We start from the raw sequence: 23,397 nt of genomic DNA on the forward strand, positions 1-23,397 counted from the left end.
GACCAATACAGGGCCATGCCTTGGGTCCATTTATTCCCATCGCTAGGTGGGTCTGTGAACTACATTCGTCCCAGGACTCGGGACCCACCTCTGGTACTTGACCCTTGGAAATCATAGGTGAGTGGACTCCCCCATGAAGCGGTTCCCTACACTTGGTTCTTAACCTCTGACAGAGGCCTACAAGAGCAGAGGCTCTGAGGTTTGGAAACGTTCTGGGTCTGTGTGATCTGGCTAGGTGCTCTTCACTTTGCCACGTGGCATCCCTTTACCGTGACAGAGCCTGGAGCCACACACACACCAACTCAGCCGCCAACACTGTCTCCCCCTTTCTGCTCCGAGGGGCAACAGCCAGTCCAGGGAGAAGGTCAAGGGGAGGGTTTTCTTCTAGGTCATGGCTGAGATGAGTTACTTTATCCCACAGATATAGCAGCTACACGGCAGCCTACAGAATTCACGCCAAATTCCATTCCTTAAGTGACCATATTTCACAGTTTATTACGAGATCACCGCCACCAGACCCATAAGCCTCTGCGTGACGTTTACAGTCCCAGCCCGGGAGTGACCACCACCCGCTCCTCCTCTTCCTTGGCCCGGCCCCGCCCAGCCCATGGGCCGGCCTCCCCTCAGAACGCTGTGTAGTAGTGCTCCGTGGTGCTGATGATGTCGCTCTGGTCCTCCAGGAGCTCCAGCACCTGCTGCAGCACGCCTTCGCTCAGGTCCGGGCTGACACTCAGGCGGGCACAGGCCAAGATGTGCTGAAAGTGGCAGCCCCTCTCTGCGTCTGCTGGAGAGAGGCAGCGGGCTCAGCCTGGCGCGCCTGTCAGACCCTCGGCCCCCTCGGCGGCCTCCCCGTCTCGGGACAAGTCCTTCTCCACGGCTCCCGGGTTAGAACCTGCACTTCCCCAAGATCCACTGGTGATTCTGACGCACAGCAGAGTCGGAGAGGCACTAGTTTAGATCACCAGCAGGAATGAAACAAAGGCCCTGTTCTTAGGCCCCTTCTTTTGCCACATGACGTGGACCCACTACTTGGAAACTCAGGCCTTCAATCTTCAAGGATTGCTCCTGGATTACAGACTATCCATAACTGAATGGATTTTTAGTGCTTGATCATCTTTTTTCTCTAAGGCAATTACAGGTATAAGTACTATTCAGTGCCAAACCCAAAGCTTTCCAGGCGGGACCCCTCTTGCGATGGACGGCAGAGCTGGTTATGGCAGACTCCATATTCTTTCCCGTAAGTCCTGACTCAGGTGACAGCCTGGAGAAGAAGGGACTCCCACCACTGGTCTGTTCTCATTCTTCTCTGCCTAGGCTTCCAAGAAGTCCTGTCTATGATGGCTGTGTTCTAGTAATCTCTTATCCTCCACCCCAAAACACCTAAGACCATCTGGCAGGGTTAGCCGTTTGAATCAATGATTCACAGTAATGGAACGCACAGTGAAGATATGACCATTAGAGATGGTCATGAAATCAACGTAATGGGTTGTGATCAGCAATTGTTTCCTTACCAACAGATTAAGAAAGACGGGAAAAGGAAATTACAAAACGCACGGCATTATAGCACAAGTATTATTTTGTGAAACGTTATGTATGCATAAATACGTATATATGTATGTGTCTGTACATATGTATGTACATATAACGTAACAGATCATGATGTAAAAAAATAAAATGTGTCTGTAACTCTGAGTCAAAGTCAAATCTCATTACAGAGAACAGCCTCCCAGATTCGCTTCAAGCCCTACACAGGGCCAGGTTTGGCCTCTCTGTGTCTCCCCAGCATCTGGCATCCCTGCTGTTCGACACAGTCACCAAATGTTGTTTTCAGAGAACGAAATGCTTGAGGCCCCAGGAAGGTGATTAAAGAGGTATCGTGGTGTTGGGCAAAGCATGGTTTGAGAGGTGGCACAGGTCTGTGGCCTTGAGCAACTTACAGCATCTCTGAGGCCCAGTTTTCTCACCAATGAGGAGGGGGAGGGACTGTGAAGGAGATGTGGGTACCTCTGGGGTCCTTTCCAGCTCTCAGGGTCAGACACCATCTCAAGCAGTGCGCCAGAGCTAACAAAGACTTGTTAAATTCTGACCTCTAGTGGCCCTGTCCTCTCATTCTCTCTCCCAGTTTACTGTTGAACAACTTGTTACCTTCACTGGTTTCCAGGCTGTCCCTCCAACATTCACTCAATAAAGACTTCCTGAACACCTACTGTGTGTATGTTGCTGAGCAAGGAGGAGCAAGTGACAGAGGGACAGTGGACTCGTGAGGCCAACAGGCCCACGGTCCAGTACTGGCTCCAACACGGCAGAGTGGTTCGTGTCTCTGGGTGTTTCCTCATCTGTAAGATGGGGAGAAAATCGCCTCCTTCACCCGTGGCTACAGGGATCAAAGGAGCCTGGTGGCAGGTGTCTCTTACACAGGAATGACTATATTCTGTCATCCTCTCCATAACCCAAGATGACACCCATAACCTAGTCCGGGCTCTAAAGCAGCTTCAGCTCTTCCTGGGAAGGGTGATGCTGGATGGTGTAAAGGGGCTCCAGCGAAACTGAGTCCGCACATGGCAGACGGAGCACTAGGACCCTCACCACCGTTCAGCTTTTAATCTGTCTTTGTAGGGCCTGCGTGCCCAAGCTCAGGGCTCAAGAGGACCTACGGACGTCTGTGGGGCCCTAAGCAGCAATGCCCCGAAGGCCTTCAACTATCTCTTCAGAAAGGCCGTGCTGCTGTCTGGGAAGGATTTTCACAAAGTGACCTTGCAGTCACATGGGAGAAGGACTGATTTTAGTTTTTAAGTGTTTGGTAGAATTCACCAGAGAAACCGTCAGGTCCAGAGCTTTTCTCTGTTGGTAGATTTTCAGTTACTGATTCAATCTCCTTACTAGGTATAACTCTACTCAAATTTCCTTTCTCTTTTAAAATTTTTTAAGAGTTTATTTATTTATTTGACAGAGAGAGAGAGAGAGAGAGAGAGAATCACAAGTAGGCAGAGGCAGGCAGAGAGAGGGGGGAAGCAGGCTCCCTGCTGAGCAGAGCTTGATGCAGGCCTCGATCTCAGGACCCTAAGATCATGACCTGAACTGCAAGCAGAAGCTTTACCCCACTGAGCCACCCAGGCACCCAAATTTCTTTTTCCTATGTGATTTACTCTTGGTGTGTTTCTAGGAATCCATCCCTTCCATCTGGCGATAGTTTGTTAACATGCAATTGTTCACAGTCCTCTTTTGCAGTCTTTTTTTTACTTCTGTAGAACCTGTACTAATGTCCTCTTTTTCATTTCTGACTTTAGTGATTTGAGTCTTTTCTCCTTCTTCTTAGTCCCTCTAGCTAAAGGTTTGGCAATTTTGTTCATTTTTTTCAAAGAACCACCTTCTGGTTTCATTTTCTCTATTATTTCCTATTCTCTATCTCATTTATCTTTGTTCTAATCATTATTATTGCCTTTCTTCCGCTAGCCTTTGGATTTAATTTGTTCTTTCCTAGATCCTTAAATTGTTAGAAGTTGTTTTGATCTGAGATCCCTCTTGTTTTGTAATGTGTTTATAGCTGTAACATTCCCTTTAGTGCTACATCTCCTAAGTTTTGGTATGTTGTATTCTCATTTTCATTCATCTCTAGCTATTTTCCAATTTCCTTTGTGATTTCTTCTTTGGTCTACTAGTTACAAGTGTTGTTTAATTTCCACAAATTTGTTAAGTTTTCCTGCTTTGTTATTGATTTCTAACTTCATCTGATTATGGTCAAAGAAGATACTTTGTACGGTATATTTTTACCATTGACGGAGACTTAATTAGTGGCCTAACATATGGTCTATCCTAGAAAATGCCCCATGTACACTCAACAAGAATGTGTATTCTGTTGTTGGAGAGTGTTCTGTGTAGGTCTATTAGATCTAATTTCTTGTGGTGTTCAAGTTCTCTACTTCCTTACTTATTTTCTGTCTGCTTGTTCTACTCATTATTGAGAGTAGAGGACTGATGCCCCAATTCTGATCGTAGAACTATTTATTTCTCCTTTCAATTCTGTCCATTTTTGCTCCATCTGTTTTCATGGTCTGTCATTAGGTACATAAATGTTTATAATTGCTATATCTTCTTGCTGTATTAAACCTTTTAATAATATATAATGCCTTTCTCTGTTCTTATAAACTTTTTGGTTTTAAAGTTGGTTTTGTCTGATATTAGTGTAGCCACTCCTGCTCTCTATTGGTTACTTTTATTTGCACAGGGTTATCTTTTTCCATCCTTTGACTTTCAATCCATTTGTGTCTTTGGATCTAAGGTGAGCCTTCTATAGACAGCATATAGTTGGATAGTGTTTTTTTAAATCCATTTTGCCAATCTGTCTTTTGAGTGGAGAGTTAAATCCATTTAGGTTTTAACTAATTACTGTTGGCGGGGGAAGGACTTACTTTTGTCATTTTGTTATTTGTGTTCCATATGCCTTATAACTTTTGGTCCTTCGTTTCCTGCATTACTGAATTCTTTTGTGTTTAGCCAATTTCTTTTTTTTTTTTTTTTTTGGTAGTGAAGTGTTTAAATTCCTTTCTTATTTCCTTTTGTGCATATTCTACAGCTATTTTCTTTGTGGTTACCATGGGGATTTTACTCACACTCCTAATTTGAATGTATTCCAATTTAACTTCAACACCGAAAAACCCTGCTCCTTTTCAGCGCTATCCCCGCATCTTTTGATTGTTGATATCACAAAATTACATCTTTATGCATTCTGTCACCTAAGAACATAAACTAGGTATTCTTTTAAATTCATTAGTCTCTTAAATTATATGAAAAACAAAATGTGGAATTAAAAACCAGAGTTACGGAGTGCCTGGGTGGCTCAGTATGTTCAAGGCCCTGCCTTAGGCTCAGGTCATGATTCCAGGGTCCTGGGATCGAGCCCCGCATCGGGCTCTCTGCTCAGCGGGAAGCCTGCTTCCCGCCCCCCCCCCCCCCCCCCCGCCTGCCTCTCTGCCTACTTGTGATCTCTGTCAAATAAATAAATAAAATCTTTAAAAAAAAAAAAAGATTCTCTCTCTGTCTTTGCCTTTCAAATATCTGATTATGACGTGTTGTGGTGTGGGTCTAAGTTCATCTTACTTGAGAGTTCCAGGTGATCTTAGATGTTTGTGTTCATGTCTTTCATCAAATTGTCTTTCATCAAATTAAAGAAGTTTTTAGCCACCAGTTCTTCAAATATTCTCTCTTCTCCTTCTAGGATTCCCATAATACATATGTTGGCCCAGTGGACAATGTCTCACAGGTCCCTTAAGCTCTGTTTACTTTTCTTCAATGTAAAATTTGTTGATTTTTTTTCTTCTGCCTTTGAATCTCTAGAGTGAAATCTTCACTTCAGTTATTACACTTTTCAGCTCCAGAATTTCTTTCTGGTTTCTTCTGAGGTTCAATTTCAATTTCCTTATTTGTATTTCCATTTTGTTCATCCACCATTTTCTTGACCTTCTTCATATCTCTCATCTCTCTTTAGTTCTTTCAGTGTTTTTAAGACAAGTTGTTTTAAATTCTGTGTCTCGTAGGTCTGCCATCAAGGCTTTCTCAGGAATGGTTTCTGTTGATTATTTTTTTCTTTTGAATGGGCCATACTTTCCCACTTTTTTGTGTGCCTTGTGATTTTTAGTTGAAAACTGGACATTTGAATTTAATAATGTGATAATTTTGGGGAGCAGATTTTCCCCTTTCCCCCAGGATTTTCTGAATTTTTCTTGTTTTGTTTTGTTTTTTAAATTATAGTCTGGGTCGGGGCGCCTGGGTGGCTCAGTGGATTAAGCCGCTGCCTTTGGCTCGGGTCATGATCTCAGGGTCCTGGGATCGAGCCCCGCATCAGGCTCTCTGCTCCGCGGGGAGCCTGCTTCCTCCTCTCTCTCTGCCTGCCTCTCTGCCTACTTGTGATCTCTCTGTCAAATAAATGAATAAAGTCTTTAAAAAAAAAAAAAATTATAGGCTGGGTCTGTGCCAAGGATCAGCCTGAGGTATAAACTTAAGGTCTTCTCAAGTCTTTTTCTCGGGCTATGTCTTTTGGGCATGCATAATCACTTTCTGATTTTTCCCATATATGCAACTGATTTTTAGTATCTTGGTCTTTCTTTTTTGGCTCCCAAAAGGGGAATAAAGAAAAGTGAAAGGGGGAGGGAAGGGCACCAGTCATTTAAATCCATTGGAAATCACTTCAGCTTTTGGGGGAGGTGTGACAGTGGCCAGCCACCTCTCTGTCTGCAACTCAGAGAGGTAGCAATGGGCTGTGGCGCCTGGGGGCTCAGTCAGTGAAGCATCAGCCTTTGGCTCAGGCCATGATCCCAGTGTCCTGGGATCAAGTACTGCTTGCAGCTCCCTGCTCAGGAGGGAGTCTGCTTCTCTCTCTCCCTCTGCTGTACCCCCTGCCTGTGCTCTCTCAGTTCTTGCTTTCTCTCTCAAATAAATAAATAAATAAAAATTATTTTTTAAAAGAAGCAATAGGCAAACAGAGCACAGATCCCTGATATTTGGAGGACGTGTTCCTTTTTGGCTACCTAGGTTTCTGCAAACTCTGTGTAAGCTACTCCAAGAACATGTGCACAGGTGCCTGCCATGTTGTGGGGTGGGGGGGCAGGGGGGGAGGTGAGGAAATGAAACCTGCTACTAAGAGCCGAAACTGACTGAAATTATCCGAATTTACTCTCCAAGCCTTCCCCTGGAAGTTGTAAGTCCTCAGTAGACTCTAGAGTTCCAATATGGTTATATTAGGCAGATGCAATTGTTGTCTAAGTGGAGACAGATTGCTGGTACTTCCTACTCCACCAATGTATTTAAACCTCATAACAACCCATCATGTGGGTACTACAAATAAAGACAATGAGGCAAACTTTTGTCGACATAGTACTAGGTCCTAGCCACAGCAATCAGAAAAGAAAATGAAATAAAAGGCACTGAAATTGGTAAGAAAGAAGTAAAACTGTTAGGGGTGCCTGGGTGGCTCAGTCAGTTAAGCGGCTACCTTCGACTCAGGTCATGATCCCGGGGTCCTGGGATCAAGTCCTACATCAGGCTCCTTGCTCAGCAGGGAGTCTGCTTCTCCCTCTCCCTCTCCCCCAGCTTGTGTTCTCTCACTCACTGTCTGGCTCTCAAATAAATAAATAAAACCTTAAAAACAAAAAAGAAAAGAAATACTCCTAAATGACTGGAGAGTTTACGTTCTACTGATCATCCCGATAAGGAAAAATTCCATGCTGTATTTCGTACAAAGGTCAGAAATACACTAAAGGACCAGCAGGAATGATGAAGAGATTGAAGATCTTTCTGTACGTACAATGGAATCCTGCGTGGTATTAAGAAGACTCAGGCAGTGTTGGATGTGCCGTTGCTGAATGATTTCTAGAAGCCAGTGTTAGATTTGAGATACCAGGTGTGGAACACTGAGCATCATATGCTAACCTTTACTTGTGGGGCTTTTGAAAAGAAACTACACAAATACGTTTGTCAGTGTATGGAACACCTCTAGAACAATATGCAGGAAACTAGTAACACCCACTGCCTTTGGACGTGGGAACACAGAGCCTGAGGCTCGGGGTTGGGAGGGATTCTGATTTTCTGTGTGCACTTTGTACTGTCTGACTTTTTACCATGTCCATATCTGATCACTCAGAAAAAAAAAAGAATATACACACACACACACACACACACACACATATTTTTTTTTGGATCACAGATATTTTCTAGGATAAGGAGTGGTCACAACAGATGCCAAGACAGTTCCTACGAGGTATTATTCCTGGCATGCTCAGTTACTCGTGCTCCAGAGTTCAGCTCCTGGGGGTTTCCTAGTTCTGGGGCCTGGCTTACAGCTGTCAGAGGCTCCCACATACAGACTAAGGGGCACAGGGGGTCCACCTGGACACACACACACACTCTTCAGGGCTGGGGCAGGTCTGGGGGTTTGGGGGGCATGGAAAACCTGTCACTTTTGCAGACTCTCAGGCCACCAGGTAGTCTGGCTCTCCTGAGAAATGCAGTGTGAATTCCTCTCATTCACTTCACCAGGCACTGGGATTATTTCAACCTATCCTGTTCCCAGTGCAGATCAAAGTAAGGGTCTGGTCAGGTGGCTGACAAGGAGGATGAGGGCAGGGAGGCTATTTGGGGAGCAGCCTCTCGTCTCCTCTTGGTCGAAGAACTTGACATTTCACTGCTCTTTAAAGCTCCCTAAATTGTGGACAGACAGGTTCTCCCCTAACTCAAGGATACTTGTCCTTGTTCTGAATGATGTGAACAAAAGCCAGAAACTTCGCATTAAAATAATAGAGTGCTTTCAGTTTATTTTAAGATCTGTTGTCACACCATTCTGGGATCTGACCTCATCGGTTCTTAAAGGCTAAGTAGGGTTGCATACCATAAAGACCAGGGCTGGAGACCTGGTCCAGCTCCGCCCGCTGAGTCAGCCTGGAGCAGGGCCAGGCCCCAAGGATGGAGGGATTGAAAGGGCTGGGGTGCATTTCTCTGGAGAGAAAGCAAGCATGCAGGCTGAGGAGACCTGCAGTCATTAACAAGTCCTTCCTCTTCTCTTTTAGCCTCATTTGTTGACAAATGCCAACATTCATTATCAGCATATGTTTGTAAAAGACAGACTTTGAAAAGTCACCTTGAAGTCTGATCAGTTTACACAGGATTTAAAGACAGGACTAGTGGTTTCTTCTCTTTCTAACCTGTATGAAAATAGTAATGTCTATTGTCAGGCGATCTACAGTTTGAGTTTCTAACCACTAGGGGTTGACCTAACTCCACTAAAACCAACTGTACTTTAAACCATTTCTTCTGCAAATTATCAGGTTCCAAGATGACTGAATTATACTAATCATCACCTGTAATGTCTAGAACCATTTCTCCTAACACTGAAAGGCTTGATGTCAGAACAGAGGAAACTGTCTCGTCTGCGTTCAAAGACAAGGGGCAAGAGTAGAATAAGAAATAAGACAAAGCAGAGAGTACATGAGAACCAGAAGGTCAAGAAGTCTCAGTCGGTGGCTTAGCTCACTGTACTGCAACCACCTGAGACACTCAGCCGGCCAGCTCCTGTCCCCTCCCCTAATCAATCAGTGTCCCCAGGGCTGGGACCTGAGCACTGTATGGTAAGAAGCTCCAGGGTCCAGTTATATGTGACGCTAAGGTCAGAACAACTGTGAGAATCTAATATTCACTGTACAGAAGAAGAGACTGAGGCTCAGAGGGGCAGCTGTCTCGACCAGTCATATTTCCAAGTCAGTACTGGGGAAAGCCCCAGGTCTCCTAACTCTCCATCCAGTGCTCTCTGGGAGGGAACATTCTCCTCCAGGGCACCTGGGCACCACATACATGTACATCCCACCACTTACGATTTGGCTTCTGGCAGTCTTCTTGAATGATACGGTGGATCTTTCTGTGCAGTTCTTTGTCTTCTCTGGTTACCTAAATGGGAAAAAACAGGAGAGAGGACATTTTTAAGTAAGGAAGCAATTACATCACCCAGACTCCCAGACTAGTATTTAGGATGGTTTCTAAAGATTTCATAGTCATCACCATCCCTACACCAACAAGAGGGTTTCTGACACTTGGCCTATTGTCAAAGCAGCTCTGTCACTATGCAGCTCACTGCTTTGTAGCTGGCCCGGAGGCATGCTCCCTAGGAAGGTGGTTTACCAGGGCCATGTCAAGAAAAACTGAAATTCTGTACTTTTAAGGAGCAATTTTGTTCTCAAATATTTGTGACACATTCATGAAGTTTCTCTTGCTCGTCTTTATATTCAAAGGGAGGCACAAGTGTTCAAAGTCTCCCTCTCCACCCAGGACTCCTTCCTCTGGGCCCTGATACCTATCTCATGTCTCATGAGTTTTCTTCTTTCTCCCAACCCCAAAGAAAAACAAATGAAATAAAAACTGTCCGGAAAAGCTAGCAAGGGAGTACATCTAGCTCATCCACAGAAACACTTTCTGTCTCAAAGGCAAACATAGCAAAGCTCCTTTCTCAACTGGCCGGTAAGAAGGAAGTCAAGTAACCAGATGGGTTTCACCTTCATGTTCCATAGTAAATCTAAAAACAAAAGAGAAAGAGAACAAGAAAGGAAGGAAAAGAGGAAGGAAGGGAAAAACAAAACAAAACCAGCACGCAAACAAACACACGTATCAATAATTGTGGGACGAGACCAGAACGAATGGGGATCTTGACTCCCAAGGTTATTGTGAAGATTATCTAAAGTCATGGGGGGGTGAGAGCTGCTGAAAGCAGCAAAGTGCTATACAAACAGAAGTGTCCACAGCACTGTGATAACTACTTCCCCGAGGCAAGGCCCTCCGGAAAACAGAAACCTACGGCCCATGCAGGACGTGGAAGGGGAGGAGAGAAGGGGGATGGGATGGTTCTGCAGAGGAAAAGAGCTATTTATTGCTCCATCACCCCATTCCAGCTCACACTGATTCACAGGAGGAAGTGCCTAACCCTGCCACACCTCAGCCCTGGCCTGCTGCCCAGGAAGAGCCGCTCTCTACTCCATGGACACAGGGGGCCAACCCGGAGCCTCCCAGGGGGAATGGGAGGGGTGTGGGAGGCACGTGAAGGGGAGCTGCCCAGCACAGGCTTCTCCAACCCCACCAGGCCTTTCCACACAGGAGGAGGTGGTCTGCACTCACCCGTACACAGATCAGAAAACCCTTTTCAAAAGTTACCTGGGGTGCCTGGCTTGCTCAGTGAGTAGAGAATGCACCTTTGATCTCAGGGTAGTGAGTTCAAGCCCCACCCTGGGTGTAGTACTTAAAAAATAAAACAAAAACCCAAACACAAAACTGGAGCGCGAGGCTGGTTCAGGTGCTGAAGCATGTGACTCTTGATCTCAGGGTTGTGAGTTCAAGCTCCACACTGAGTGTAGGAGTTTCTTTTTAAAAAATATTTTATTGGGGCACCTGGATAGCTCAGTGGGTTCAAGCCTCTGCCTTTGGCTCAGGTCATGGTCTCACGGTTCTGGGATCGAGTCCCGCGTCAGGGGGCTCTCTGCTCAGCCGAGAGCCTGCTTCCCTTCCTCTCTCTCTGCCTGCCTCTCTGCCTACTTGTGATCTCTGTCTGTCAAATAAATAAATAAAATCTTTAAAAAATATTTTATTTACTTATTCATCAGAGATAGAGAAAGCGCACACAAGCAGAGGGGCGAGGCAGACAGAGGAAGAAGCAGGCTATCACTGAGCAAGGAGCCTGACGACTTGCTCACAACTTGGTCCCAGGACCCTGGGATCATGACCTGAGCCGAAGGCAGACGCTTAACTGACTAAGCCACCCAGGCGTCCCTTGGGTATAGAAATTACTTAAAAATAAAATTAAAAAAACCCCAAACTTAAAAGTTACTCAAATAGTATTTAAAACATATCTTAATTAAAAAAAAAAAAAACTCTCTAAAATGGGGAATCGCTACAGTAAATCAACATTAAGAAAATGTCCTATTAAGGAAAGCTTCCCCCCAAGAATCATGTCTGTAAATAGTGACACTTCTCAGTTTCCTCAGAATTTTGATCTGCCTCTAGGAGAATCACTCGTGACTGAAGCCACATCTCCACTGCTAACATCAGTGGTCAGGAGGAAGCCCATTTTCACTGAAAGCATGGCTCCTCCGATAATCAAAGGTAGGTAGCAAGAGGTGAACCTTCAACTCCAGAAGTATGAAGCAAACAAGCACTTGTATCCCTGGGAATGTCTGTGAGCACGGCCTTCTGGGAGGTCAGTCAGACTGTGTTGACCAAAGGATTAAAGGTACATGCCCTCTGCTCTGGCAATTCCTCTTTTAAGAGCCAGTCTTACAGAAATGCTTACGTGAATTCACAAAGATCACCACAGCAAGACTATCTGTGTGAGCAAAACCCAGAATCAGCATCGATGTCCACCAGAAAGAAGTGGTTACAAGTGTGGGGCAAGAACCCATAAGAAAGAGTGCCATGTGATGTCGAACGGACTGAGGAAGATTAGTAAGTACTGACACGGAAGGACGCCAGTGATGTGCTATTCTGGTAACCCACCCCCCAAAACTTCCAGGCATTACTGAGAGCAGTGGTTCTCAACTGTCTCAGGGGACACTTGGTGATGTCCTGAGACAATTTTTGTTGTCACAAGCGGGGGGCTGCTACTGCTGTTTCATGAAGGCCAGGGATGCTGTTAGACATCCTACGATGCAAAGGAAAGCCACTCACAGCCAGGCACCATTTGGCCCAGTGTTAAGTCCCGATTTGCAGGATAATCACATTTTGGGGGGAAAACAAAAAAGCCACATCAGCACCTTGATGTGTACATTTTGTAAATGTACAGATAAGTGTCTAGTAGGACATGCTGTTAAAAATGGTAGCTGGGGGCAACCGGGTGGCTCAGTGGGTTAAAGCCTCTGCCTTCGGCTCGGGTCATGATCCCAGGGTCCTGGGATCGAGCCCCGCATCGGGCTCTCTGCTCCGTGGGGAGCCTGCTTCCTCCTCTCTCTCTCTGCCTGCCTCTCTGCCTAGTTGTGATTTCTCTCTGTCAATTAAATAAAATATTTTTTTTAAAAAAATGGTAGCTGGAAGAGGGGGAGGCCCCTGGGTGGCTCAGGGGGTTAAGTGTCTGACTTTTGGTTTCGGCTCAGGTGGTGATCTCCCGGGCGTGGGATCGAGCACCACGTTGGGCTCTGCGCCCAGTGTGAAGTCTCCTTCAGATTCTTTCCCCCTCTCCTCCTCCCTGCTTGTGCTCTCTAAAATACATAAATAAAATCTTTTAAAAGAAATGGCACCTTGGGGAAAGAGAAGGGCTGACTTTCACTCATTTTATGAACCTCCTTCACGATTTTTAAAAACAGTAAACAGGTATTCCTAACAAATGAATGTAGTCGTGATCAAAGCTATGAAGGAAAACAATAGTTGCAGGTCTCTTACATAGTACAGCTTATCAAAACCATCATCTTTCTGGAAAACAAATCCTTTTTCCTGCAGCAGCTGTATTGCATTCTTAAATATGCTATGAATTGCCTTGGATGTGCTGTCATTCTTAGCATCCCCCTGTAGGAAGAGGAAAAAGAAAAAGAAGAAAAGAAGTTAAGTCCCGTCTTACATCATCTAAATGTAACTCCCTGGACCAACTGGTTTATGAATTCACCCAACTGGCTTCTGATCTGCTGAGTCAAAACCATCCAGGTGTGTGGCCTGATGGTATTTAAGCAGGACTGGGAAGTTTGCTTGGGTCAGATCATGCTTGATAACCATTCCATACCTTAGTTGTCCTTTTGTTCGATTTTGCCCTATGAAACGGAAAATCAAGAAGATAAAAGAACATAATCTTTGAACTGGAGTATGTAGTTTCTATGTCTTGAACATTTAAAATTACTTCTATTCCCATGTTAGTTTTGGTTGAATTGTTTCTTAAACAAAAAGATAATCTTCTTTTTATTTTTCAGAGCCAAACATTGTACATATATAGTAGTTCGGTTTTTTCATTAAAATGATGGCTATATATAATCTCTTCCTAAGGACATCAGAGAATTTTACACACACTGAAATAAGCTGGGGATTCTCGGATGTATGAAACATGAAGTGGTCTCTTTATTTTAAACGGAGGCAGTTCCTAAAGTACAGATCCTTTACCTCTTTGATTAGGTTTATTCCAAGGTATTTTACGGTTTTTGGTGCTCTTGTAAATGGAATCAATTCTCTAATTTCTCTTCCTACAGTTTCATTGTTAATGTATAAAAAAGCAACTGATTTCTGTGCATTGATTTTTTATCCTGCCATGTTACTGAATCGCCATGGTTTCACTTGTTTGTGTAACATAAGGAAGAGCATGGAGGACATTAGGAGAAGGAAGCAGAAAACGAAGGGGTGGAATCAGATGGGGGAGAAGAACCATGAGAGACTATGGACTCTGGAAAACAAACCGAGGGTTTCAGAAGGGAGGGGAGTGTGAGGATGGGTGAGCCCGGTGATGGGTATTAAGAAGGACACGGATAGGGGCGCCTGGGTGGCTCCCAATCCAACTGCCTGTGGATTAAGCCGCTGCCTTCGGCTCAGGTCATGATCCCAGGGTCCCGGGATGGAGCACCGCATCAGGCTCTCTGTTCCGCAGGGAGCCTGCTTCCTCCTCTCTCTCTGCCTGCCTCTCTGCCTACTTGTGATCTCTCTCTGTCAAATAAATAAATAAAATCTTTAAAAAAAAAAAAAAGAAGGACACGGATTGATGGAGCACAGGGTGTTGTACGTAAACAATGAATCATGGAAAACTACGTCAAAAACTAATGACGTACTGTACGGTGACTAACATAACACAATTTAAAAAAAAAAATAAGTAAATAAATAAATGGAGGCAGCCATGGGGAGACCTGTCTGTCCCAGGCGCATCCATGGGGCTGAAGGCAGGGGGGTGCCAGGCCGCATGGAAAGAACCTCTGCAGCTCTCAGTTTTCTGTCTCCTCGTTATCAGTATTTCTCTAGGACACAGGTTTACCCAGAGCTACCAGTCCATCCTATTTCTTGCTCCTGAGGAAGCCAGGCCTTCAGCTGTGTCCAGCCGTGGTTCACTAAACCGTAAGCTTACCGAGCTGGGGGCTTTGTTTCAACTTGGCCACCTCCTCCCTGGCACACAGTGGGTAACTCATAGTCTTATTAGTCTGTGTAATGAATGGGAGGTGAATACCCCCGTTATAGAGGCGGTATTCTTTTTATATTCCATTGGGGGTTTTCAGTCCATTCCTGAAACAAAGTGGTGAACGACTGTCATTCAAGGTACAGACCCATTTTTAATGTGACAGAAATTCGCTGAGATGCTTAGAAGACGAGAGCACCGAAGAAACAAGGCAAAGCTTCTAAAAAAGCATTCGAAGGCTAAGTCCTACCCCTAATGAAGAAGGCTGATAAAGGGACGCCTGAATGGCTCAGTCAGTTAAGTGTCTGCCTTAGGTTCAGGTCATGATCTCAGGGTCCGGGGATTGAGTCCCCCATCCAGCTCCCTGCTCTGTGGGGAGTATGCTTCTCCCTCTGCCCCTCCCCCCACTCGTTTTCTCTCTCATACATAAATAAAATCTTTAAAAAAAGAAAAATGCTGATGAAAGCTATCTGGGGCAGTACCCACAGATGCTAAAAGAGAGAACTTGTTTGTCATTTGCCAGTGACATTTCCGACAAGTGACAGGGAAAGGAAAAAACTTCCAAATGGCTTCAAGCACTGACAACAGCATCTCCAAAGAAACCCTCTCCTTCTAGAAGACTTTCAAAGAGGCACTGTTTGTTCGTTTGTTTGTTTTAAGATTTTATTTATTTATTTGACAGTGAAAGAGAGACATTGAGAGCAGGAACACAAGCAGGGGGAGTGGGAGAGGGAAAGCAGGCTTCCCACTGAGTAGGGAGCCCATGTGGGACTAGATCCCAGGATCCTGGGATCATGACCTGAGCCGAAGGTAGCTGCTTAACCGAATGAGCCACCCAGATGCCCCCAAAGAGGGCATCATTGTTTTAATCTAATGGATCCTAGTGATGTTTCAAAAACATGCTCCCCTGGCTTGAAGAGGATAGTCTAACACTCTCCCGATTAATAGTCAACAAGCTGGGACACCTGGTTACTAGAACATTAAAGGCCTGAAAGTTGACAAACATTCCCAGTTATGACAACATCTGATCTCTGAAGGCAGAATAAGGCCAAGAACTATGTGATGACTCCCCCGGGGCAGAAAATCTCTGTGAGCGTGTTTAGAATAAACAGCTCACCCAGCAATTCTCAGTCACACACAGCCTTGTATTCTGGGGGCTTCAGGGAAAGCTGTATTTATTAGGGGAAGCACAATCAACCCAAAATAGACTCCCCCATGAAACAGTTACGGCTACTTAATCTTTGTAATTCTAAGGAATTCATCTTTTTAGTCCATTTAATATCACGATCCTAAGGGTCGAGTTTATTACAGCTCTTATCAAGAGAGAAATATATTAAAGACTAAAAATAATTGTTGCATGATTACTGCCATCATTAGAAATGACTCCTGGTTATCCCCAGACCACACAAAAGCTCAGTTCCTCCTCCCAGATTTCTGTAAGCTCAGGCAGCAGAAAGACAGTGTGCTAGGTCTGTGAGATCCGAAGCACAGTTTCAGCTGTGAACAAGATGGACCCAACAGAAGAGGCTCTGTGAATATCAACAGTATGTGAAACTTCCTTTCCAAAAGCATTTGCCTTGGCTGACCTCGGAACACAGCTCCCCAGTGGTTCTAAAGCCACAGTCTCAGGGGGCAAGGCCTCCAATCATCTCTGCTAGCCAGTAGTTTGGCCTGGTCTGGGATTTGTGTCTGTCTTGTCTTTTTCTAAAGACAAAGCTCATCCGATTCAGGAAACCGAAACTGCACAGAGACAGAAAGAGTGACTGGCGGATCATGCTAAGCCTGAGCGGGCCTCTCCGAGCCGCAGGTCAGGAACTGGGTGGATCTCTGAAATATATATATAGTCTTCATTCTCAAACACATTTATCCAGCTGTCAAAGAAACAATGGTTTTGCAAGGTCTGCTTATCAAGTTTCTGGATTTGCTGAGAAGGGCCACTACGGAAAAAGAAAAGGGGGCGGGGGACATTCAAACCCTCTCTCCCTTGGCCTCTAAACTGTATAACACGATCACAACAATTTTTTGTGAAGCTTTCATCTGTATGACAACAGAAAGTGCCAAAGGATCTAGGGTTTCACCATCATTGTAAAGCATCCTTCGTCTCCTAGGCTCTATTAAGCAGAATTCAACTTAATGACGCTGACCTCCCCGACCAGAGTCATGTGAGGGAGTAATTCATAATTGATGGAAAAGAGTTTCCAAAGACAAAACAAAATGCCACATTCATATCTCTTTAAACATACATGACAGGGCTGATGTAAGTTTCTGCTCTAAGCATTTTCAGAAAGCTATCACGCCAGAAGTTCCCTACAGTTGTTTTGATGGAGAGGCCTTGAGAGAATCCTTGGCCCCGACAGAAAAGCGGGCCCACAGGAAGAATGCTGTCTTTGCTGAGCTTCGGTTTCTTTCCAAACACGCCGACAGAGTGGTCAGAAGTGCTGTGGGGCTAACTTGGCGGTGAGCCGCCTCTGAACGACTACATGAGAGGAAGGCTAATCTTGTGGATGGTGGCCAGCTGGAGGGCGGGACCCGGCCGCGAAGGAGCAAGCGGTGGTGTCACAGAAGGCCGCAGCCAGTCCGGGCCCTTCCCACCGGAGCATCCCTGACACGCTATCCCAGTCTCTGCGAATGACATCGCGGGTCACCAGGCACACAGCCTGCGGCCAAGAGAAGAGAATTAGGTTCGTGAACGAAACTGAGAAGCAGCGGCCGTGGCCTAGGAGGTCAGGATGAGGACCCAGTATCTGTTCCACCAGAATCACGAGGAATAACTTATGTTACCTAACAAGGTGTTCACGGCAGCCCTGTTGGCAGTGACAAAAGACCGGAAAACTTCTAAACAGTCCAGAAGTGGAGAGAGTGGTTAAATAAATTATGGTACATGTAACAAGAGATCATTATAGTGGCAAATCTGTATGAATGGCTAGGAAAGGCTAAGACAAGCCATTCAGTGAAAAGCTAGGTACAGATCAGAGTTTAGCTTGCTATCAACGTGTAAAAAAAAGGCGGGAGGATATAACCACTCCTAGTCTATAAACGCACAGACTCTCTCTGGAAGGATATTCATGAGGCTAGTGATGGTGCTTATCTCTGAGGAACAGGGGTACAAGGGAGGATGGGAAGGAAACTTTAACTAGATACCTTCGGGGACTATTTAAATTTTTAAAAACTATTCATTCCTTCAACCAACAAATAATCAAGAACTTAGTTTATGGCAGCCCTGTTCTGGGCCATGGTTCTAGAGAGTGAAGACAAGATAAGCAAGACCTCTGCTCTTGAAAAACTTAAATTCTGGCAGAGGGATAGGCAAACAAACAAGTAAATACCAGTGATATCCTGAGATATGAAAACAGGGTGATTACACAGTGAGGAAGCAGGTGGCTATCAGAGCAAATAGGGGAGGGCAAGAAGGTGACATTTCAGCAGAGATCATTCATTCCCTGATAGAATAAAATAAATAAAATAAATGATGTCACAACAACAAAAACCCTGAGAATTGCAATGAAAGGGAAAGCCTAAAACCAAAGTTTCAAATAACTCTTAATTACAAGTGAATAAACACTGAACAACTGAAGTTCACCTGTAACATGACGGGGGGGAAAGGGATAGCTCTTTTTCAGAGGAGTAAGAAATTATTTGATTGTTTCTAGAAATTTTCACTTATAAACCAGACTGAATACAACTTGGTCTTTATACAAATCCTAATAAGATAACCTTATTTTGATGAAAAGAGAGCAAGTCATTAAAAACTTTGGTTCAAGAATCATCTTGCTGGGGGCTCCTGGGAGGCTCAGTGGCTTGAGCAACTGCCTTCAGCTCAGGTCATGATCCCAGGGTCCCAGGATTGAGCCCTGCGTCGGGCTCCAGGCTCAGCGGGGAGCCTGCTTCTCTCTCTCCCTCTTCCCCTCCTCCTGTTTGTGCTTATTCTCTGTGTCAAATAAATAAATAAAATCTTTTAAAAAAAATCATCTTGCTGAATAAATAATCTCGGAAAGAAAATTGCCTCTTCTCATTTATTTCCTGCTCCTGAGATTAAACACTCATCTCATGAATACTAAGGAACAGTATGAACCTTAAACTACTTTTTCCCCCTACCCAAAGATTAAGTTTACTGAGATTAAGTGAGGAGGGCAAAAGTGCAGGTACATTTTCATTTCAAATTCTTAGTGGTCAGTGACCTTTCCAGAAGAGACACATGGACTAGCACCAGAACTTCTATTCCTTGGGTCTATCCTCTGAGTGTCCATGCCACAGTCATGTTCGCCCACACCCCTGAGCTGCACATACGGGACAGGGGACCTGAATTCTCACACGGACAGGCACGCTGCACCTACCTGCTCAGGGCCGGCGCTGTGAATCACAGGCTGATTGGCAAGGGACAGGAGAGATTCCACAATTTCCAATTCCTGCTGGTAAAAGGTTTGCACTTTGTTCTCCACGAGGAATTCTTTGGCTCTTTCACTCAGCAAACACGTGAGATTGGCAAGGTCCAAGGCACCTGGATCACTGCTGGGGGAAAGTTTTGAAAAGCCTTGCAGAAAACTATCACCTTTGCTTCTTTTTAAAGCAGAAATTCGGCTGGGACATGTGACACTATATTGATGTTTGTTCGATTGCCTGAAGCACAGCTGACACCCACTTTTAAATTAAGGTGTACAACACAGTAACCGACAAGTCTATACTACGCTACGTTCACCACAAGCGCGGGTACCATCTGTCACCATACAGAGCTATTACAGTACTGCTGACTGTATTCCCTGCACTCTATCTTTTATCCCTACGACATGTTCACTCTATACCTAGAAACCCGTATCTACTTTCCTTCACCCATTTTGTCCATCCCCCACCCCACACACTCCTCCCCTTTGATGGACGCTTAGCTTGTTTCCTTATCTTGACCTCTGTTTATAAGGCTGCAATAAACATGGGGGTGTTTTTGTTTTCTTTGGGTAAATACCCAGTAGTAGAATTATTGGATCATATGGCATTTCTATTTTTAATTTTTTTATTTTTTTAAACCGATTTTTAAACTTTCCCCCATTGTATATTTTTGCCTCCTTTGTTAGAGATTGAGCACATAAACGTGGATTCATTTCTGGGCTCTCTATTCTGTTCCACTGACCTATGTGTCTAGTTTTGTGTCACTACCATACTTGTTTTGATTACTGTGGCTGTGCAGTATATCTTGAAATCTGGGATTGTGATACCTTAAGCTTTGTTCTTCATTCTCAAGATTGCTTTGGTTATTTGGGTCTTCTGTGGTTCAATACAAATTCTAAGATTATTTGTTCTAATTCTTTGAAAAATGCTGTTGGTATTTTGATAAGGATTGCATTGAATCCAGAGATTGCTTTGGGCAGTATGGAACTTTTAACAATACTAATTCTTCTAATCCATGAGCATGGAATATCTTTCCTTTTGTGTCACCTTCAATGTTTTATAGTTTTCAGAGTACAGGTCTTCTACTTCCTTGGTTAAGTTTTTTCCTAGGTATTCTATTCTTTTTGGTGCAACTGTAAATGGAATTGTTTTCTTCATTTTTCTTCCTGCTTTGTTATTAGTGTATAGGAATGTAACCAATTTCTGTGTATTAACTCTATATCCTACAACTCTACTGAATTCACTTGTAGTTCCTTTTTTTTAATTATTATGTTGTTAATCACCATATAGTACCCATTTGTAGTTTTAATGATTTGTTTTGGTGGAGTCTTTAGGATTTTTCTCTATATAGTATCATGTCATTTGCACATATCGACAGTTTAACTCTTTCCTTACCAATTTGGATGCCTTTAATTTCTTTTTCTTGCCTGACTGCTGTGGCTAGGCTTTCTAGTACGATGTTGAATGAAAAGGGACAACAGTGGGTTTCTTTGTCTTGTTCCCCATCTGAGAGGAGATGCTGTTTTCCACCAGTGCATATGATGTTAGTTGTGGGGTTTTCATATATGGCCTTCACTACACTATGTACACTCTAAGCCTACTCAGTTGAGAGTTTTTACCATGAATGGCTGTTGGGTTTTATCAAAAGCCTTTTCTGCATCTACTGAGATGATCATGTGACTCTCATGCTTTGTTTTATTAATGTGGTGTCTCATGTTGATTGATTTGTAGATATTAAACAATCCATGTATTCCCAGAATAAATCCCACGTGATGATGGCGAATGATCCTTTTAGTGCATTGTTAATGCAGTTTGCTGGTATTTTGTTGAGGATTTTTGCATCCATGTTCATCAGGCATATGGGCTTGTAGTTGTCTATTTTTGTAGAGTGTCTGTCTGGTTTTGGTGTCAGGGTAATGCCTGTGGCACAGAATGTATTTGGAAACTTTCCTTCCCCTTCTATTTTCTGGAATAGTTCGAGGAGAATAGGTATTAACTCTTTTTTTAAATGTTTGATAGAATTCACCTGTGAAGCCATCTGGTCCTAGACTTTTGTGTTTTGGGAGTGTTCTGACTACTGATTCAAATTCATTACTGGTAATTGGTCTGTTCAATAATAACGCTTGTTTCTGACATAAAGGGCAGTCGTACAGTGAGTACTGTGCAGTCGTTTAAAAGGATGAGGCAGGACTCTAGGAACTATAATATACATGAAAAATTGTGAAAAAAGTCAAACTGCAGAATGGTATATAAAGTATGTTCCCATTTGTATTAAAAAGAAAATGACAACCCATAAAAGACATGGGTGAATGCTTGTATATGCACAGAAGAAAAATGTCTAAAAGGATACACCTCAACCTACGAATGGTGGCAACCTCTGGGAAATGGTACTGAGGCAGGAAAATGGAGAGCTTCCATTCTGTTACTTTCTACAGGTGTAGACTTAGGGTTTTTTTAAACATACATTTTTTTAATATGTAACATATGTATGTTTAAAAAAATTAAAGCGGCAGTGGGGGGGTGCAGTGCCTGGGTGGCTCAGTCGGCTAAGTGGCTGACTCCTGCTTTTGGCTCGGGTCATGACCTGGTGGTCGTGAGACAGAGCCCTGTGTCAGGCTCTGTGCTCAGTGCAGAGTCTGCTTAAGGTTCTCTCTTCCCCCACCCCCTCAGCCGCGCCCCATCCACCCCCAGCTCCATGCACTCTTTCTCTCTCAAAATAAAATCTTAGAAAAAAAAATTAAAGGGTACACAGTGAAGTCTCCTTTCTAAACTTTTTTTCAGTTCTACCCGTAGGAAGAAGCTATTACTGGTTTTCTGGCAGCTCTCAGAGTTCTCTGATGCAGACACTAACGAGTATACATATATTCTTAGTCCTCCTGCTCCCCGCCTCCACACACAAGAAAGTAAAATCAGTCCAGGTTGGGAATGACGGGTATCATTTTTTAGTTTTTGTTAGAATGTGTCATAGAGTAGTATTTTGATTATGAGGTTCCAGGGCAGCTTTCTTTTGGTTTCTTGCCTTGGGGGCTCATTGAGCTTCCTGGATCTGTGCATTTATATAGTTTTCAGCAAACCTGGAAAAACTTTATCCATTATTTCTTCAAATACATTTTCTCTGCTCCCTGCACTCCTTCAGGGACTCCCAATTACACACGTTTTCCTCACAAGAACCTTCGAATATCTGTACTATTATTATCTTCACTTGCAGGTAAGAAAATGAAGGCATATGGGGAGTAAGTGGACTTGCCCGGAGCCCCTCTGTGAGACTGGACCATTCAGGATTTGAACCCCGGCCCACCCCAGCATCTGGGCGCCCACTGCTTGGCCTTACTGCCATCATCACATCTCCAGCAGGGAGAGGCCACAGCTTACCTTTCTTGCTCTAGGGGTGGGCTGCGGAAAGGCTGGTCATAAACCTTCCTGTAGATACGGGGCAGCTCCAGCATTCTCAAGATTTGAATGTTGCACACGGGATCATCCACTTTATCTAACAAGCCATGGGGGAAAACATGCCATAGAAATACAATGAGATCAGCTCTTTCCCATGTTCAAACTGCTGCTAGGCACCCAGTGGGTCACCCTTCCTATAGGTGCCCAAGGAGCATACATTCTAGATGCACATTTAGTGTGGGTCCCACTCATCCTTGGAGAGGGAATGCAATGTCCTCAGCATCACAGGCTTGTCCAGCAACAGACTGGAACCAGGGAAAGCACATTCTCTTATTCACCCATCTGTTATAACGGCGAACAACGGAGGTCATCCGTGGGATTTCCAACCCAAGTCAGCCAGCAAAACGTATCACTCAGAGGATGTGGGACTATCGTATTTCTGATGAGCTCTTTTCCTTCAAAGTTCAGGGACTCAGCAATGTTCAAGAAACCTCTATCATTTTAAAGAATATGAACATTGTACCCTACATGGACTGCCACTTCAAACTTCAAAGTACATTAACTCTGATGTGGTCCAAATAAATTTGCTGGGTATATATAATACATCATTGGTTTTCTTCCCTAATTTCTAGTCACTGCTCTTCAAAATGAAGTTAAGAAATGCTGCTTTTCTAAAGAAAGCCTGTTATGAAATAAAATTTCCTCCAGTAAAGAGTTACTTTTTTTTTTTTTTTTTATCTGAACTTTTCCACCATTTGACTTTTAGCAAACCCAGAGCTTACTGGACACACACCCAGAATATCAACCAGTTTGGCAGAGATAACTTGTGCTTACAATAAGTAGTGACACGAATCTCTCGTTCTTCTCTGTATGTGTGGACAGAACCTCTGATCTGGACAATGTCCCCAATTTCGATCTTTGTCTTCTGCTCAACGGTGTCTTGCAGCTTCTTAAGCTGTGAGGTTACGTTCAGCTCCCCGAGAGTTGCAGTAGCTGTAGTTGCTAGGACCAGAAAAGAAGAGGCGAAA

The 23,397-nt window shown here is 44.1% G+C and overlaps 1 protein-coding gene across 5 annotated transcripts in view; it reads right to left on the reverse strand.

The window, feature by feature from the left end:
• Positions 1-466: 466 nt before the first annotated feature.
• The window catches only part of STN1 (STN1 subunit of CST complex), a 42,965-nt gene continuing 20,034 nt past the window's right edge, over positions 467-23,397 (reverse strand). For 3 of the 5 annotated variants that reach the window (XM_046028087.1, XM_046028089.1, XM_046028084.1), the window contains exons 5-10: positions 23,204-23,371; positions 22,352-22,466; positions 18,934-19,108; positions 12,901-13,023; positions 9,360-9,432; positions 467-784 (exon numbers count right to left, since the gene is read on the reverse strand). In XM_046028087.1, the coding sequence (XP_045884043.1) occupies positions 624-784; positions 9,360-9,432; positions 12,901-13,023; positions 18,934-19,108; positions 22,352-22,466; positions 23,204-23,371 (815 nt within the window). In that variant the 3' untranslated portion in view covers positions 467-623. The remainder of the gene's footprint in view (positions 785-9,359; positions 9,433-12,900; positions 13,024-18,933; positions 19,109-22,351; positions 22,467-23,203; positions 23,372-23,397) is intronic. The other 2 variants (XM_046028086.1, XM_046028085.1) reach the window with 2 other exon arrangements.

The sequence above is a fragment of the Meles meles genome, chromosome 13 (genome assembly GCF_922984935.1).
Source record: "Meles meles chromosome 13, mMelMel3.1 paternal haplotype, whole genome shotgun sequence".
Classification (NCBI taxonomy): domain Eukaryota; kingdom Metazoa; phylum Chordata; class Mammalia; order Carnivora; family Mustelidae; genus Meles; species Meles meles.